Source organism: Rousettus aegyptiacus, unplaced genomic scaffold (assembly GCF_014176215.1).
Source record: "Rousettus aegyptiacus isolate mRouAeg1 unplaced genomic scaffold, mRouAeg1.p scaffold_m13_p_17, whole genome shotgun sequence".
In the NCBI taxonomy this organism is placed as follows: Eukaryota; Metazoa; Chordata; class Mammalia; order Chiroptera; family Pteropodidae; genus Rousettus; species Rousettus aegyptiacus.
The window spans coordinates 24,089,662-24,107,880 of NW_023416292.1; the positions used below are offsets into that span (position 1 = coordinate 24,089,662).

Below are 18,219 nucleotides of genomic sequence, written 5' to 3' on the forward strand. Positions count from 1 at the left end.
ACGCTCCCCCTCCGAGTCCCAGGTTTTCTCGTATTGACTAAAAATCGTGAGTTAAAATGTGAAAGCCCCATCTTCTCAACGAGGCAGCGAGTAGAGAGGCAGAATATGTGTATGTTCCATGACATATGTGTGTAATATGTATGTGAATACCCTTTACCATAACATTCGTCTACGGTCGGAATTATTATTTCCCCGGGGTTTATTCCTAGGAAGTTGAAAATTCCAAAGCAAGTTATAGATATTTCATTTCCATTGGCCACGATAGAAGCCTCGGGGGCTTTTCGTCTGTTGGTTTCGATTTTTGTATTCTTTCAGAGACCTTAGTTTGTATCTGGGCACGAGCGGAGCGCATAGGGGTGGGTGCCCTAGGTGTGGGGCGGGGCCGGGGCTGCCGTCGCCGTCCTGAGGCTGGAGCGGGCGGCCTGCCGGAGGCTGCCGCGCACACCCGGGCAGCCGCGCCGCCGGCCAGAGCACGCGGAAGAGGCAGAGCACTGCAGACGGCAGTGGCTTTGGGGACACGAGGAGCATGTTGCTCAGGGACGGACGTGGCACGTGGAAGGAAGACATCGAGGGTGACGGCCGGGGGCCGGGGAGGCCGTGCTGCTAGCCGAGCGGGGGCGGCGCCCGGGCGGAGCGCGCCGGGGCCTGCGACGCTTCAGAGCTGGACCCGTGGGCCGGCCGGTCGGGTGGCTTTTAGTGGGATGGAACATAATGCATCTTAGAATCGGCGGCGGCTCCGACTGGACGAAGTGCGGCCGCCGTGACCTCCCCCGACTCAGCGCGCGAGGTGTCCTCCCCTGCCCGCCGGCCCCAGGCCGCTCCGCACGCTGCCCGGCTCCCCCGCGTCCGCCGCCGAGGCCCTTTCCTCACAGTGCGTTTCTTCCGGACGGTTTTCTGCCGTTCCTTGGATTTTCCTGCTTCCACACAGTGGCGTCTCATCACTTTACCCTCGTGACGCTTTCGCTGCTTTCCGATTATGCCAGCGTCTCCCCAGGCCTGCCCTCCCCTCCGGAACCTCGCCGTGTGCTCTGTTAGGACAGTCACCACAGTCACGCGAAGGGAGTAACGTCACGGGGTTTATTATTTACAGATCCCAGGAACGAGACAGGCCCGGGGGGGGGGGGATTCCTCTGTCCCAGGTCACCAGGGCGGAAGCACCTGTCACTGAGAAGACGGCTCAGGCAGAGGGCGCTGACTTTTCCCGGCCTACGCTCTGAGCAGTTATTTTAAAAGGTGCCCCGGGAAATGCCCAGTGGGAGCCGGGGGGGACCCCGAGCCTGGGTGCTCATCTCGCGTCCAGACCCTGGTGTGAGCGAGCTGCCACGCAGCTCAGACGGCAGTTTCCTGATCAAGATTCGCCCCATTGGTTTTACTTTAAAACGCCCCAAGGACGGGGCTCCACAGTGCAGCGGCGAGCGTGGCTGCCCCACACGCAGAAGGTCCTGGGTTCACGCCCCAGCGGAGCCACAGTCCGCGGTCCACGGCCACGCCACCCTGAACACGCCTGATGTCTGGTCTCGGGAGCTAGGCAGGGTCGGGCCTGGTTAGTACTTCAATGGGAGACCGCCTGGGAAGACCAGGTGCTGTAGGAGTAAAAAATAATAAATAATAATAAAACAAAATACTCTGAGAAACCGCCACTAGGCACGTGGAAACTCAAATGGCCAAATACTGGTAATGGGTACGCGGCTAAATTAGACTGTTCTACCTTTTTATATGTTCGAACATTTCCATAACAAAATGTTAAATTTAAAACACATAATGAAAAAACAACAACGCAGAATCCTGACGTGGAACCCAGGAGGCTCTCGGAGAGGGTCGCAGAGCTGCACAGCGCCCCGGGCCGGGCAGCAGAGAGCTGGTCCCCTCCCCGGAGATCCGACCTGGAGCCAGACGGAGGGCCGTCCGCTCACGACACCCCGCGGCCAACAGCCGACCGAGGGCTTCTGGCCAGTGACAGGGCCCTCGACACAGAAATGCCCGGAATCGTCGGCCTTGGTGTCAAATGTCCCGGAAAAGCCACAGGTTCAGAACCAGCAGAACCTGCACCTCCGAAGAAGAAAATCGCTGACCGTAGCAAGACGTCCAGGGCCCCCGGGCAAATAGGAGGAAGGTTTGCGACGCGTCTTTGGGGAGCGCGTAATGGGGTCGGTTTGCAGAGCACCCCCCCCCCTGCAGCCTGCCGCGCTCTGAAAACCACAACCGGAATGAAAGGTGCCTAAGCAGGCTAGAGACCAGCAGCAGCAGAGGCGCCGGCGTAGGGGCCCCGCGTTCCGGTGGGGTGGGTGGGGTGCCTTCCCATCGTCCCCAGGGAGAACCCTGCCCGGGCCCTGCTGTGCATGGTGGCCGGACCAAGAGCCCTCACGGCTGTCACCAAGGCCACCAGGGAGGGCGCACCCTCGAAGGACAGGCCTTACTAAAATGTGCCTCTCTCCGGGCAGCTGGAAGGGACGACAGATGTGACCTTTGCAGGGGAGAGAGAAGGGACAAGAAGGCGAGGGGAGGGAGAAGAAGCTAACAGGGCATTTGTGGGGCATCTCCAGCCTTCCTGCCGGAATGGGGCTGCACACCTCCGGCCCCCGGCCCTGGGCGCACGTGGGCAGGTCCTGCCTCTGTCACACTGTCTGTCACGGCCGTGACGTTACTGGCCATGGATGATTGCAAGACTCCCACCCCTCCCCTGAGGATTCAAGGGTGGAAGGGAAGTTAGAAATTAAATGTAAACTTTGGCATGGTGAGGTCAAAGGCGCTGGCAAAAGGCTTATGGAGCTAAAATTAGTAAATCCAGAAACTCAGCAGTTTTCCGACCTCAAATGGAAAAGTCTTTATGGCGGGGATCGCTTTTCTGTCCTGAATCAGGTAAGTCTCACTCTTCCCTGCTGCTCATTAAATGAAAAGAACTTGGGGGTGAGGGGCCTTATCTCTACGTCAGAGACCTTATCGAAGATTTTTAGCAATCTGGGGAAACTTGGGGGCGAGGCGGTCTATTGCCACAGGTTTTTCACAAGGGAAAGCAAACACGACATGATTTTCAGGATGAGTGTGAGGTGGACTGTCGTGTGCAGAGACGAGGAAAGAGAAGTGTGTGGCGTGCGGCAATGGTGCTCGGGAACCTGGGAGTGGTGTGCACAGGCGTGTTTGTGCCGTGTGTGTGCGCACACGTGTGGCGTGTGTTCTGAGGGAAAAGGCATCTCCAGGTGTTCCAACGCATGATCTCGGGGCTCGACAAACTGCTCATTTAAAAACACTTTGCAAACATCAGTGCCCGGCTCTGCCCGGGAACCCGTGTCCAGCCCGCCGCCGGCCGTGACGCCCCGAGCTCTCGTTTGCCGGGTGAAGACCTCGCCTTGCTTTTACTTTGCAGGGCCCTTTCGCTGGGTATAGAATTATGGGTTGGCAGACCTTTTTGTTTGTTGTCTATAGCTTTCAAGTTTTCTGTATATTTTTAACCTACACCGACACGAAGAATCGTGGCAGCCGCACGTGAAAGGCAGCGCACGCCGAAGGCGCGTGGGTGCTGGCGTGGCTACATGCCTCCTCTGACTCCCGGTCCGTCGGGGGCGCGCGGGCGGGGCCCCGGCCTGGGCCGCGCCGACCTCGCTGTGCGTTGCGCTTGCAGGGGGCGGACGACGGACCATGCCGCGAGAGGAGAAGCCACGGGACCGCCAAATGGATGAGCAGTTCCCGCCCAAGAAAGGTAGCTGTCCCCTCATGCAGGCTCACTCTTCCCCGCACGACACCGTCGAGTCCTGGCGAGAGGCTTTTCCCACAAAAATGCACAAAGCGCTTGGAAGTGTTTGGGAAAGGGGGTGAGAAAGCCACCCCGCCATGACCGTCCCTCCGAGAAGCCCCAGATGGAGGGGTCGTGGCGCCCACCGCTGGCACGCAGGTTGGGGGTACGCCGTTCTCGCTGCATCTCGAGGAGAAGGAGACAGGTCCGCGGATGTAAGTGGGGTGGACGCGTGCTCTCAAGTCGCACGTCCTCGGGCGCCGACGGTCGAATGGTCACTGAACACAAACGTTCCTTTCCACAAATATCCATCCCAAGCAAGGCCTGGAGGAGCAGAGGGATCACCACGATGGGCTCAGGGGTCTGTCCGCATCACGGGGACAAACTCCCAGAAGAGGGGTGGGCAACGCAGTGTGTACCTCTCGATTGATGCGAAGGTTGATTAGCGGTCTATTGAATTTTCTATTTCTTCTCGTATCAATGTTGATATTTTTACATTGTCTGCTTCATCTCAGTTCAAACTTAGATGTGAATGTGTAAAACACATAAGCGTACAAAGCTTATGAACACATACGGCTTTATATATGCATGTCTACACCCTTGATTTCTGCCTCATGCTTAACGTCTTTCTCCTTTCGTGCTCTTTGGGTTCATTATTGGCTAATTTTCCTGATCACTGAGTTCTCTTGCTTTCCGGTAGATGTATTTAGGGGTGCCCTTGAGTTCAGGGTCACGTCTGTCGCTCAGTCTCAAACGGCCTAGAATTCCCCGCGTGGCTTCCGTTTTAACTCAAGGTTTGTCCAGAAGTACTTTTTGTTGGGATTTATCCGGATTCACCCAGATTGTCACTGTCTCCCTCCTTTTCATTTCCGGGAAACGGATTCATATGCCTCAGCAGGTGGACGCATCCTGAACAGTCCGCTATTCTGAAAAAACAAAACAAAGCAAAACAAAGCAAAACAAAACAAAACAAAACAAAACAAAACAGCAGCCACGACGTCTCGGCAGAGCGCTTTTGCAGACATTCGTTTTCGTTTCTCCTGGGCAATCGCCCTTTGTCGAAAGGCTTCACTGTTCTCCATTGAGTTGCATTGGTCCGTTTGTTCAAAAACACACTCACTCGCGCGTCTGTCTCTGGACTCCCCACTTTCTTCTACTGATAAGTTCGTTCGGCCGGATGCCAATGGGGCACTGGTCACCCCAGCTCGAAACTTCCTGGAGACAGAGCACTCCGTGGGCCCCATTTCCTCTGCCGTGTGCGTCGGAGCTCCGCAGCCGGACCAGATGAGCTTGGGGAGGAGGGCCGTCCCCTCGAGTGGAAATCTTTGTTTTCCTTAAGGGGACTCACCTCCAAGAGTAACCCAGGGTGTTTTTAAACGGTCCCTTTCAAATATGCACGGGCCAAAAATCCTTGCAGGCCTGGCCTAGTTTTCTGGGGCATTCCGAGTCGGGGCTCTATTTTAGGGGGTGCGGGGTTATCATATCAGCTGCCCATCTTCCTATCGTGTCGTAACTTCTCAAAGGCCACAAAGTCCAGTTGAACTTCAAATCGACGACACGGCCGAGCGGCCCCCCGCAGGTCGAAGCACGTTTCGACAGCAGCCGCGCTGACGGTCGACGCTTCTCCTCCACCCGCCAGGTCCCGGTGTCTGCTCCCTCCGCTTTGGGCTGTGTCTCCTCGTGCACTTCTGTAACATGACCATGATGTCACAGCACGTGTGCCTGAGCCTCACCATGGTGGCCATGGTGAACGTGACGGAGCCGCGCGGGCCCCCCAACACCTCCGCCGAGGGTCTCCCGGACGCCGCGAAGGTACGTCTACCGTGTCGGCCGTGGTCGCACGTTTGAAATCCCGTCTCATGACTACTTTTTGTACAGATTGACTGTTATCGTAATCAATATGGCACTAATGAGCAGGAAGAAGGCTCGAGGCTTGACCCGCCTTGCCGGGAGTGACCTAAGTGCGCCCCGTGACCGCCGTGCGCCTCCGTATTTGCGAAGGGCTTTCACGTGCGAATTCTTCCACGTGAAGAGAACGCGAGACGGTGCGAGCGCTTGCGTGCCGCACGCCGACCCCGCGCCGCGGCGCGGCCCTCACTCGGGGGCGACGGAGGCGCGCGTCCGCGTGAGGACCGTGCAAGCGCGCACGGGGGCTTCGTTTGTAACGGCCAGAACGCCCGTCAGCAGGAGGAAGGCGCACACAGTGGGCCGTCCATCAGGTGGACATTAAACTCTATTTTATAAAAAAAATTTTACATGCGAACGACACCCTTAAATGTTTGTATTATCCCACCGTTTGAGGTTAAATATTGAGAACTCCATCTCTTAGAAAACCAGCTGCTCACAGGGGCTGAGTCTGAGGTCCTTCGACGCGGCCTGGGCCGCGTGGGCCTGGGGCGTGTCCCTGGCATGTTCGGCCCCCGTCAAGGCCGCCGTGTGATCCGGGGATGCTGACCCCCTGCACCCGCGAGCCACAGAAAAGGAGTCGGGTTTGCCGCTGTACCAAGGTACGAGATGAAAAAGTGAAAAACGGAGCACGTGATTATTCTAAAATATGAAAACCCCCAGGAAAACCCTTTCCGCAAAGTGGGTCTAGACTGTAACCTGAAGCTTCAAAGTCAACCTGAAAACCGGCGCAGCAGTGGAGCCGGGGAAGGGAGCTCCGGGGCCGCGCGGGGGCCGGGACCACGGCCGAACTCAGAAGAGAGCCGCGGCCCAGCGGCAGGGCACGCCCGAGGGGCAAGCAGTAAATGCGAGGAGCGCCAGCCGCGCAGGAGGGGGCGTGGGCCGGAGCGGCGCCCGTGAGGGGTGGCGCTGAAACAGATCGGATAAACACTATGTTCTTCGATGTGGAATCTAAACCAACCAACCACAGAACCGGGCGCCCGGAAATAGAACAGCTTGCTGGGGGTAGAGGTATAGTTGGGGGCAGGGGACAGAAATGGCTGAAGAGGGTGACAGGTGCAAACTTCCAGCTAGAAACCCGCAGAGGCCAGTGAAAGACGGGGCCACACTCAGAAAATGGCCATGTGCAGAGGAAGAGGGTCCCGTGGCCCGAGCTTGGGCCCCGGGGTGCCGCTTCGTGTGGGTGAGCCCAGAGGCCACAAGCAGGTGGGGTGACGGCACTGTCTCCTCTCTCCTCTCAGAACCCCCAGTACAACTGGAGCCCCAAAATCCAGGGGGTCATCCTGAGCTCCATCCTGTACGGCCTGCTCGCCGCCCAGATCCCCACTGCCTACTTGTCCGGCTTCGTCTCGGTCAGGAAGATGGTGGGCTGCTCACTCCTGCTCTGCTCCTTGCTCAGCCTGTTGGTCCCCCCGATGGCCGCGGCGGGGGAGGCCTTCGTCATCGCCTGCCGCGCCCTCCAGGGACTGAGCCAGGTGTGTGGGGGTGCCACGGGGTGGGGCGCCACTGCGCAGAGCGCCGCAGACCCAGCGTCCTGCGCCCTCTCCTGCAGGGGACCGCATTGACCGCCCAGCATGTGATCTGGATCAAGTGGGCGCCTCCCCTGGAGCGAGGCCGAATGACCTCCATTAGCTATTCAGGTGAGGCCCCGGGGGGGCGTCCGACTCCGCTGGTGTGACCACCACCTCCTGCGAGCCGGGAACACGCAGGGCTCTAGAGACAGCTCTGCCTGGACCCCCGCTTTGGGGGTGGTGCATGAGGAAGCGGCGGTCAGAGAGGAAGCCGGCACGTGGCCCTCCGCTCCTGCCGGGCGGCGCCATGGTGGCCCGGTCCGTCTCAGGGGCGGCTGCCCGCGGCCCCCGAGACCATGCTGCTTCGCCCTGGGGCCCCCTAACCGGGCATGTCTGTCCTCCGCACCTTCTGCCCAGGGAACATGCTGGGCCCCTTCATCACGCTGCTCACCACTGGGTTCATCTGCCAGTCTCTGGGCTGGCCCGTGGCCTTCTACATTTTCGGTGAGTTTCTCTGTCCATGAATCCTAGTCATGAGTCGAAATTTTAAGAAAAAGATGAGAATGAAATCAAGACACTTTTATGAAGCTAAGCGTATTAAAGGCAGGAGCCCGTGGGGGAGGGGGGACACGTGGACCCCTTGGCTTCAGGCCGCGAGCGAGCACGCGCTCAGCGCCGCACACCCTGCCGGCCACACGGGGCGCGGGGCGGCAGACAGGTGTGCCCCGCGGCGACTCGTGATCAGCGCCTTTGTCTCTGAAGTGAAACGCGACACTCTCACACGTTGGAACACGTTACAAGGTGTGCGGGGTCGGCGTCACGAAGCCGCGCCTGACCTTCGTGTCCGGGTTTCAGACGCGTGTGGATAAGGGACTGTGGACGGGAGTCGCCGTGCCATCTCGGGGCGAGGAAGCTTCCAGGGGCCTCGTTCAAAGGGGTTTGCCTCCGGAGCGAGCCGCGGAAGCCTCTGGGACGCCCGGTGGAACCCCGGGGCCGCAGGGCGAGGCGTGTCCCACCCCCAGGCCAGAGGGGGCCCTCGGGACAGAGGGCGCCTTGGGGGGCTCGTGATATGTCGTTAGAGGCCACACAGACTGGGGGGCCGCTGACGGCCAGGGGAGGGGACGCCCGGCTTGCCTCTGCTCCGGCAAACCCCCGCGGGAAGCAGAGGGCCTGGGCCAGCCGGCGGCCGCACGGGGCGGCCTCCGTGGCCGGGGCACAGGGAGCTGGAGAGTGGACCTAGAGGGGCAAGCGGGCGTGAGCTGCGCGGCACGAAGCAAAGGGACATGCGCTCCGCGTGCGCGTCCAGCGCTCACACACCGCACCGCGCTTTGGCTGGGCTCAGGGCCTCAGGGCGCAGAGCCGGGCGGAAGCAGTAACTGTCGAAAGAGTGTCTAACTCTTGTGCGAAGCGTGTGCTGAGATCTAAGGTCTTGCCACATGGGACCCCGCCGTCCGGTCCCGTCACCTCTCGCCCGTCCCCCCGTCCCTGTGCCCCCCCCAGTCCCGTGGCCTCGCGGCGCGGGGCCGCGCGCCGCCTGCCCCCTGCCTGGAGGGCCGTGTCCCGCACCCACGTCCCCGAGCGGCACCCGCCTCGCTTCTCTCCCCAGCTCCCGTCGCTGACATCCGAGACCTTCTCCTTCCCTGCGTTTCATTCTCTGCCTTTCTCATCTACTGGAAAGTGGGTCCGGAGCAGGCAGGGCTGTCTGTGGGGGTGGGGGTGGGGGGGCTGCTGTGCCCTCGGGACCGAGAGCCGCGCCTGGCTCAGGGGGGCACCCGATCGGCATTTGGCAAATGAACGAGCCCGCGTCAGGGAGCCCAGCCGGAACCCTCAGGGACACAGCAGTTAGTTCGGCAAACGCCTGCAGGCTGGGGCGCCCCCGGGGCCTGGGCTGCCCGTCAGGAGTGCGGCCCAAGCCGAGCGATGGCGACGCCCCGTGCGGCTGGCGGTGCTGTGCCTGCGGCAGAGCAGTGGAGACCCCGTGGGGTGCACGGGGAGGCCCAGTGGTCGAGGGGGGGCCAGGGCGGCCCGAGGGCTCGCTGCAGCGAGGGCAGCCGCAGTGGGCACAGAGTGGCCGCAGGTTCCAGGGCAGCGCGGCAGCCACGCCGGGGCAGGGGGCGCGGGCAGAAGCGCCCGGTGCTGACGTGGCCCCCTCCGCAGGCGCCTGCGGCTGCGCCCTGAGCCTCGTCTGGTTCGCTGTCTTCTACGACGACCCCGCGGAGCACCGGTGCATCAGCGCCGCCGAGCGGGACTTCATCGTGTCCTCGCTCGCGGGCCAGGTGAGGCGCGTCCCCGGGGCCCGCGCCCGCCCAGCGCCGCCGTCATCCAGCGTGTGGGCGACCTGTGCGCTGCCTTCCAGGTCAGCTCCGGCGGTCACCTGCCGCCCATCGGGGCCATGCTGCGCTCCCTTCCGTTCTGGGCGATTTCCCTCGCCTGCTTCGCCTTCTCCTGGACACTCCGCGTCATTTTCTTCTACTCGCCAATGTTCATCAGATCCAAGCTGAACGCTGAGGTGCAGGAGGTGAGTGCCTCGCGCGGCCCCCTCCCCGCCTCCCGCCTGCGCCCCCCGCCCCCCGCCCCCCAGCGACTCGCACTCACCCTGCCCCGCGGTTCCCTGCCTTGCCCTCACTGTGGGGTTGAGCGCCCTTGTCTGCCACTCGAGGCTCAACACCGTTGTCATCGTCTAAAGGAACTGGGACCCTTCCCTAAAAGCCACGTGGCTAAGCCCTGTCCCCCGCCCCGCTCACCCCGATGTCCCCTGGGGCAGGGCAGTGAGCCCTGGGGTGGACCCACCCCTCGCAGCCTGCACGACTCAGAGAGTCACTGTTGCCTGGAACCTTCTGTCAGCTGATGTCACAACGGTCAGGATAAAAGCTCCTTAAGTGACGGAGCCCAGGCCGGCCCCCCAGGGTCCGCAGCGAAGCCTGGTCGCCACCGGGCCTGGTACGGGTGAGGCCACCTGAGCCCTCCCCTACTCAGCTTCATCACCCACGAGGCCGCGGAGTCGTGGCAAGGTCAGCAGGAGCTGCCCTGGCGAGCACACGGCAGCATCTGCCGCGGTCACTGTGGTCTGTGTGGCCCCTGGGCCAGCGCCTCCTGCAGCCTCCGCGTGGCTTTGCTCTGACCGTCCAGCCCTGCCAGGTCCCTCGGTACTGAAAACAGAAAACCCGACAGGCGCGACAGCTGCTTCTGACTCAGAACTGCCTTCCCCTTCCTTCTGGGCGGCGGGCCCAGCAGCCCCGTGGGGCCGTGCGCCCGCGGGCTCACGGCTCCCCTCCCTGCTTAGAATGGGCTGCTGTCTGCCCTCCCCTTCTTGTTCGCCTGGATCCTCAACCTCCTGGTAGGGCCCGTGGCCGACTTCCTGCTGGCCAGGAACATCCTCAGTGTGATCTCGGTGCGGAAGCTCTTCACCACGCTGGGTGAGTGAGCTGGGCCGTTGGCGAGCCCCGGGCTGTGCCGCCAGCTGGCGGGACACAGCTGACCGGTTGCCTGGGCCCCTCTCCAGGGCTCCTCCTGCCCACCGTCTTCAGCCTGTGCCTGGCCTACGCGAGCTCTGGCATCCGGAGCACCATGACCTTCCTGGTCCTCGCCGGTGCGGCGCAGAGCTTCTGCATCGTCGGAATGCTTATAAACCCGCTGGACATCGCTCCCAGGTAGGGCTCCCCGAGTCTCGCCCCCCTCGTCCCCAGGCTCCCGAGGCTCCCCGAGTCTCGCCCCCCTCATCCCCAGGCTCTCGAGGGTGCTCGAAGACGTCCACCACGGGCAGCTCGCCACAGCTCTGGCCCTGCGCAGGGCCGGCTGTCCCATGACCGCGTGTTTACATTCCGCTAACCGCCAGCCGCCAACGTTCGGTTTGTAACTAAGGAAACCGAGGTTCGGACACTTAACCATCAGCCTAGAAGCTCACCCTGGTCTGAGGTCTTACCTAGGCTTTTAATCCAGATCCATTTGGCAAAAAAAAAAAAAAAACTTGCTCTCTTTACTACATCGTTCCTTTTTTTAGCAATAAGCATGACTAAGGGAGCAGTTGTGCCGTGTGCACAACTCCAGGGGGGCACTGTTCACATTGGACTTGATGGGGAGAACTTAGATCCAGGGCGAACAGAATTCTCCGAAGCTGTGGCAGGCCGTGGCTCTGGGGTAGACAGGCAACGTCGGCCAAGAGAGACCCACTTGGTCACGGCTCTGCGAAGAATCTCGCCCGTCGAATCTGTGCATGGCAAGCCAAGAGCACGTGCACCCACCGCGTTATTCGGCTCTGAGACCCTCCTCAAAATGCCCGTGGCATTTTGGAACTGCGCAAAGACATAGAAGGGTTCACTCGATGTAGAATGCACAGTACCGACCGAGCCGTGTGCACTTTGAAGACCGGGTGAGTTGAGAAAGTATCCAGAGACCGATAGGAGAAATTATAAGCGGCTCCCTCCCCACGTGTTGGTCACGCCCCAGTGAGACACGCTATCCTCCACGCAGCGCGGGCGAGGAGGCAGAAGGCCGTCCCCGCGGCGCCACGCACCGAGTCAGTAACAGGTGCAGGGCCCGTGCCCAGGTACATCTGCCTCCCAGACTGGCCGGCTGCGGTCAGCCCCTCACTGGTGCTGGCTGCCAGCACCTGGTCATTCCAGTGGCCTCAGAGTCCAGGTCAGCCAGGTGATTCTGTAGAGTCAGAGACGATAAAAAGGCCAACAGACAATTTGGGAAAATGCTTTGTCTCCTAAGCTGGTTCGTCCTCGGTCTTTAGAGCAAATGCATGTAACAGCTCAACCACGTCAATTTACGTTGCCGAAGTTATTTTTTTACTAATGGGGTGGAGACAAAACTTAGGTAAGCGGGAATCATCTCCCTCTGCCTATTAAAGAGAGCTCCCTGGGGACACATTTCTAAACTGTCCACTGAGGCAAGAGCCATCTTTGTTACAACAGAGACCTGGACAAGGACTTACGTTTGTTCGAGCAGGACAGAGGAGCCGATAGAGAGCATCTGGAAGGAGGAAGGGGGTCGCAGGTGTGCTTCTGTGGGGTAGTGTCTGGGAGACGAGCGAGAGGAGCCTGGGAACGTGCTGGCTGCCACCTCTCGGCGGGGAGGGGCAGGTGCCGGGAGCAGAAGCACACAGGGGACTCCAGACATGCTCTGAGGTGCACCGACGAGGCACTGTCCTCCCCTGGACAGGCTACGAGGGGGACCGCGACAGTTTTCATTGCTCTTAATTATTTGCGAGGGGCGGGTGGAGCGTGCTCTCTCGAATGTCCCCCCACGTGGGATGGAGCTGTGGTTCATGCAGCCGTGGGCCGCCGCAGCAGACGGACGCGCGGCTTCGGAGCCGATGCTGTCCAGAAATTACCGTGCATTCAACAGCCCCGTCAGAGCCGGCCGCGGCGCACAAAGCTCCCACCTGGTGACTGTCCCCCCAGACCAGGGATCTGCTCCATCTTGCGGCTGCCAAGTGGCCTCAGAGGACCTGGCACGGTCCTCAGGATTCTTTTTTTTTTTTTAATTTCAAGGATACAGTACATTGGTTAGACACCTATACCGTTCGTAAAACTATATGGATGGAAGAGGGAACGCAGTCAGCATTCATGTGATGGCGAGGTGGAGGGCTCGGGGAGGGAGGGAGCAAATGGGGGGGATCGTTTTATGAACGATATAGATGTCTAGTCAATGTACTGTATATTTGAAACAAATTTAAATAAATAAATTTTTTAAAAAAATTATGCCCAGAGAGAAATGTATAGCTTTAAACATATATGTTGAAAGACAAGTCTAAAAATTAATGATCAAAGTTTCTACCTCAAGGAGCTAGAAAAAAAAAAGCGGCAAATTAAACCCAAAGAAAATAGAGGAAATTATAAAGATTAGGACAAAAAATGATATGTAAAAGCAACGATGTCAGGAGTTGGTTCTTTGAAAATTAATACAATTAATAAAATGAAGGTTGGTCCAGAAAAATAAAGAGAAAATTATCAATATTAGTAACAAAAATGGGTGCATCACGATAAGTCTTAGCACATCATAAAGAAAGTAACAGAATATGACGAACAACTTCACGCCAAAAAACCTGAAAATTTAGATGGAGTTGGAAAGTCTCTCGCCTCACGCAAACCCACAGAGTCATAAAATACGACTTTTAATATTTTTATGGGGAAAAGGCTCACGAAGGCGTAAGCGGCCCCCTTCCCACTGAGCCCCCGAGGCGCTCCATCGCTGGAGTGGCCAGGGAGCGGTGGCGGCTGCCGGCTTCCACCCCGGTCCGCGCCGTGGCCACCGGGACCATAAATGTGCTTCACGCATGAGGACGCGCCCTCCAGCCTGCCCCCCCACCCACAACTCACATTTTAACCTGCGACCGCGTTCAGCACGAGGCCCAGTTACGAGGCCCAGATGGGACAGCTCTCGGCCGAGGGGCCCACACCCTGGACACGGCCACACCTCCCTCCCACGCCCCCTGGGGCAGGCTGGGGGGGCGGGGCCCACAAGCACACAACACGCCCTTCCCCCTGAGAGGCAAGGCGGGGATGCGCGTCCAGAACCAGTTTCTGGGTCGGCGCCAGCTCTGCCGTCCGAGGTGCCGTCCTGTTCTTTCTGGCTCGTGGGCGCAGGCCTGCTTTCTCCGTGGCTCTCTGTGCGCCTCCGCCTTCGAGCTCGCATCCCGCCCAGGCCACGGGATCGGCCTGCCCCAGGTCCTTCTGAGCTAGGCGTCTGGTTGCCTTGCCTGAGAGCCGCGGGCGACCCCCGGGGCCAACACCTGGGGGCTGTGGGTCTAGACCAGGTGACCCGGTGGCCTCGGAAGCCAACGTCACGACTCTGCAGCGCAACCGGGATGTTGTCACCACAGGCGTTTTCTGCTGTTTTAATGGAATCCGAGAAGTGGGGATGGAAATTCGGGAAGTCAACAGTCATCTTTCTTAAATGTCTTCTTAAGTCCAGCGAGGTCTGAGACCGAAAATAACTTTACATCTGTGGATTATCGTTCTTCTCTCGTGCAGATACTATGGCTTTCTTAAAAGCATGACATTTCTGATTGGAACGGCGGGTGGAGTAACCTCCTCCACCGTGGCTGGAATAATCCTTGACCAGGTAAGGGGCATCCAGATGGGGGTTTCTCGCCCCGCCCCTGGCGGAGTGATGGCTTCCCTTAGGGCGGACGAGAGGGGGATGAGACTTGTCGCCTGAAAACCACCGCGGAGGGAGAGTCGGCTCGGACACGCAGAGGCCGGTCTGTCCGGATGGCCTGCGAGGGCTGAGAGGCGCCGTGAGCCGGCGGCCCCTCCAGCTGCCCCTCGGCCCAGCGAGGAAGGGTCCGTGCTCGGCAAAGGCAGGGCCCCTCTGTGCCGGTTATGGGGAGGGAGCACCCCGGGGGCCAGAGTGTAGCCCCCCAACACACAGCTCCCCACCCCGCCCGGAGAGCCGACCCCTCCGCTGACTTGCAGAGGCTAGGAGGGACCGAGCGTGGCTCCGGGCTCTCGGGTCATCTGTGTCCGGCAGGGCCACCGCTGGTCTCAGACGCAGCGCTGCAGGTGGACGAGACAGCGAGCAGCACTCTTCCGGGCGTCTGAGGCCCGGAGCCAGACTTCACGAGGGTTTCAGGCCCAAATCCAAGCTCCGCTGGCCCTGCACACCCTGAGCCAGGAACGGGGCTGTAAGCCGCCGCAGATGCCTGGTAGATGCAAATAACATTTTTCGGGAGAAACTCAGGCCAAACTCATACTCTAGGGTCTCCTCATGCATCGAGTTTCAGTGAATATAATTTCACAAGTAATCAAAAACCACAGAACATTTGAAGAACTACAGTGTCACGTTAGAGGGAGAAGAATTAAAAACCACAGACTCAGGGAGATTGCGAATATAGGCCTAGGTTTAAAGAGAGGGTTGAGAATATAGGACACATCAGATCTGACAAAGAGCCGAAGCGAACTTCTGGCCATTAAAAATATAACACGGAAATTAAACATTCAGATTAAGCATAGCTAAAAAGAGGATGAGGCGAGGCTTCTAATTCTCACTATCGGGAGCCTCCATCGTCGTCAGAGCAAGGAATTTGGTCCAATTCTCTAAATAAAGACAATGACAAAGGCTGAAGTGTCAGAGAAGAAAAGAGAGAGACAGGGCCCCTCGGGCACGGCCGGGGGAAGCGGGGGGCCGGCTCGGCCGCGGCGCGCATCCGACGGCTGAAGAGTTTATTTCTGCATGAAAAACCAGGAGCGCTTCTGGCCTGAGCACGATGCACATCGTAATATCGTTTTCGCAGAGGAAAAATCATAGCCGCGTAGACGCAGGCCAAAGAGTAGAGAGACAAGAGGAGCCTCTTTTCCGAGGGTGAAACGACGGCTTCCTCTCAGGGTCTTCCAGTGTGTCCCGCACACGTGCTGGGTCGCCTGCGCCAAGCCCACGGTGACGTTGGATGCTGAGGCCGCAAACCCCGCGGCGGTCCCGACCGCTCGTAACCGCTCTGCACTCTCATCCCCCAGGACCCGGAATCCTCCTGGTTCAAAATATTCTTCCTCATGGCAGCCGTTAACATGATGAGCCTGATTCTCTACCTGATATTCGCGAAGGCGGAAATCCAGGACTGGGCTAAGGAGAGACAACTCACGCGCCTCTGATGGTAGGGCAGCCGCGCGACGGACAGGCCCGTCCACGGGACGCCGCGGCGTCTGGGGGCGAGGGGAGGGCGGGCGCCGGGGCCCCCTGGGGTGCCCGCAGGTGTGTGCGCTTGCTAATGGGTTTGGCGAGAGGCACCTTAAAGGTGACTCTTCCCAGGACAGTTTTCAAGGGAACGACGAAGACCCAGGGTCCGCCAAAGCTCGAGCGGGGACGTGAGATCACGCCCTCCTGCTCTAGACCTTGGCGGTGGGAAACGAGTGGGAGAAACGTCTCTTCGTGGAAGTGTTTCGGCCGCTGTGTAAATGAGGATTGTAGACGTAGAATGTCCCCGTTTGTCCAAACCCTGTGAGCTAAGGGACCCGGGTGCCGTGTGCATCGCAAAGTCTGGGGAGTTATACAAACAGTAAATTCAGGTAGCAAGTTTCCTGGCTAACCCGTTAATGCAGAAGTGAAGTTTTTCACAGTAAAAAAAAAATAACCAGTTAGCAGATTTACTGAAAGAAATAATCCGAGTGACGGCTGGAGGGACATTTGACAGCACCGATCGAAAACGAAATTAACTCGGTCTTGCCAGTACTAGGAGCGTCCGTAACCGCGCGCTCAGCGAAGCTCACCAAGGTGCGTTAGTCGTCAAGGCTGCCGATTGGAAACGGCAGAAATCTGGGTCTGGAACGAAATGTGTCCTAGTCTTAGCTAACAGATGTCGCGTAAGTGAGTAGACCACAGCCAGCGGTCGGAACACACGGGAGCTCATTGTAGATATTTTCCTATAGAAGTTAGTGTAGCCGACCTTGCGGATAAGCACAGAACGGCACCAGGGGCTACTCCGCAGCCCGGAGCGAAGCTCCACCCCCTGTTTCTAGGGCACACAGCTGGCCGCGGCCACGGTGACAAGCTCGTTACTTCGTTTGGAGTTCTGTGTTGTCGTCGTCTCTATTAATTTTCATTGGTGCCCACGCGGTTATTAAGGAACATTCTGATGTTGCATTACGATTTCCGAGAGATTTTGACAAGTATGCCTTAAGGGGAAATTTAATCTTGATTTTGTAAAATTCTCGGCCTTTTCCATTTTATGATCATTGCTCTGGATGAAGAGAGTGACCGTCCGCCTCGGGAACTCCAGCCCGGAGACCGCGTGCGCCCTGCAGGGACTGCCACAGGGACCCCGCAAGGCCTTGCTGGGAAGGTCCCCCGGGCCCCCCTCCCCGTGCGCCCCATGCACCCCAGCCAAGGAAACGGACTCCCAGGTTCACGTTTCCCACGGGAAAAGGGCTGCTTCCCTGGATTTCGTCTATTGGACAGACAGACTTTGCTTGGGCTATTGGTCTACTCCCAAGAAGAGATTATATTAAATTTTTTTTTCTTTACTTAAATCTGCTGGGGGGTGGGGAGGCAAGGGGGACCCACAGCAAGGATTTTATGTTTTGCCAAGATAATTTCCTGTATTTTTCAGGTCTTTGATTGGTTTTGCTCATGACTCTTCAATTTTCTGTATTTGTCTGCAAAATCTTGGTCACTTTGGTTAAATGAATAGTCCACAGGCCCTGCAGGCAGTTTGATGGGAAGTCGTTGGCCTGGCCTTTAAAAGTTCAATCTGAAATTTCTTATGAAAAGTCCTAGCAGAGCAGATTTAAAAGAGGCTATATAATCAACCACTGTTCTTGGTGCATTTCTGCAAATAATCAGGCCAAATGTATTAAAACTTGACAACTTGCAAGCAAATTAGTGTCACGATGGTCATGTTGATACAAATGGATACAATGTTACAGAAATAAATTACATTTCAGTAGAAATTGTAGCACATACTTGTGGATTTCAGATTCTAGTTCTGTTCATTGTTTTTGAGATTTTGTTTTTCGCCTGAAAACTGAACAGGATCTCAAGTTCTTCTGGTTCCCCCCCCCCCAATCTTTGGCTATGGTTCCCCGAAGTAACATTTTCCATTTTCTCCCATCCTTTTGATTTGGAATCGCGAGAACTGGAAACACCCTTGTTTCTGACGCCCTGCAAACTAAAGCTAGATGGCGCGATACAAACTCCAGAGAAATCACGACGACGACTCATTCAAATCCCTGTGTCTGCTGTTATCTGGGCCACCCGGAACCTGTGACGTCATGAGAGACCTTTCGAACTGCAAAAGGAGCTTCGAGTCCGACGGCTAGAAATCTCCCGGACTCGGCAATGGCTATAAAGGCCTGCTCCCGTTACGAACCTTCGTTCTGCTGCAGAAGTACCTCTTCCTGCATACCGGATTGCTTAGACCTTGAGGCCTAAGTTTGGGGGCTCACCTGCTTCACCCGCCTTCCGGAACCAGACACAACTATTTCAAAGAACTGACCTGTTTTCAAGGTGAAAAGATTAAATCAGTGGTGTCTGTCGAATTTTTCCTCAGCAAAGTTCCTCCTCTTCCCATCGACATTGGGACGGTCCTTTGGGGCTGTGTGTGCATGCCGTTTCACACCTCATTCCTTCATT

The 18,219-nt window shown here is 58.2% G+C and overlaps 2 protein-coding genes across 4 annotated transcripts in view; both read left to right on the forward strand.

Annotated features, from left to right (window-relative positions):
- Positions 1-441: 441 nt before the first annotated feature.
- Positions 442-16,946, forward strand: SLC17A1 (solute carrier family 17 member 1). 3 transcript variants are annotated; one of them, XM_016166198.2, is made up of 13 exons: positions 442-2,859; positions 3,620-3,697; positions 5,370-5,542; positions 6,877-7,110; positions 7,188-7,275; positions 7,564-7,650; positions 9,304-9,422; positions 9,503-9,664; positions 10,430-10,562; positions 10,649-10,796; positions 14,127-14,217; positions 15,609-15,745; positions 16,839-16,946. In XM_016166198.2, the coding sequence occupies exons 1-12, from the start codon at positions 2,814-2,816 to the stop codon at positions 15,741-15,743; spliced, it is 1,494 nt and encodes a 497-aa protein (XP_016021684.2). In that variant the 5' UTR covers positions 442-2,813; the 3' UTR covers positions 15,744-15,745; positions 16,839-16,946. The 3 variants fall into 3 exon arrangements, 1 of the variants encoding a protein (XP_016021684.2); XR_001599563.2 differs by lacking the exons at positions 15,609-15,745; positions 16,839-16,946 and having other exon boundaries at positions 443-2,859; positions 10,649-11,515; XR_001599562.2 differs by lacking the exons at positions 14,127-14,217; positions 15,609-15,745; positions 16,839-16,946 and adding an exon at positions 12,066-12,752 and having other exon boundaries at positions 443-2,859; positions 10,649-11,515.
- A 1,030-nt stretch (positions 16,947-17,976) lies between these two features.
- The window catches only part of LOC107521478 (Fc receptor-like protein 1), a 31,854-nt gene continuing 31,611 nt past the window's right edge, over positions 17,977-18,219 (forward strand). Inside the window, exon 1 of the mRNA XM_036234762.1 lies at positions 17,977-18,093. The gene's annotated coding sequence lies outside the window, so the exon portion shown is untranslated. The remainder of the gene's footprint in view (positions 18,094-18,219) is intronic.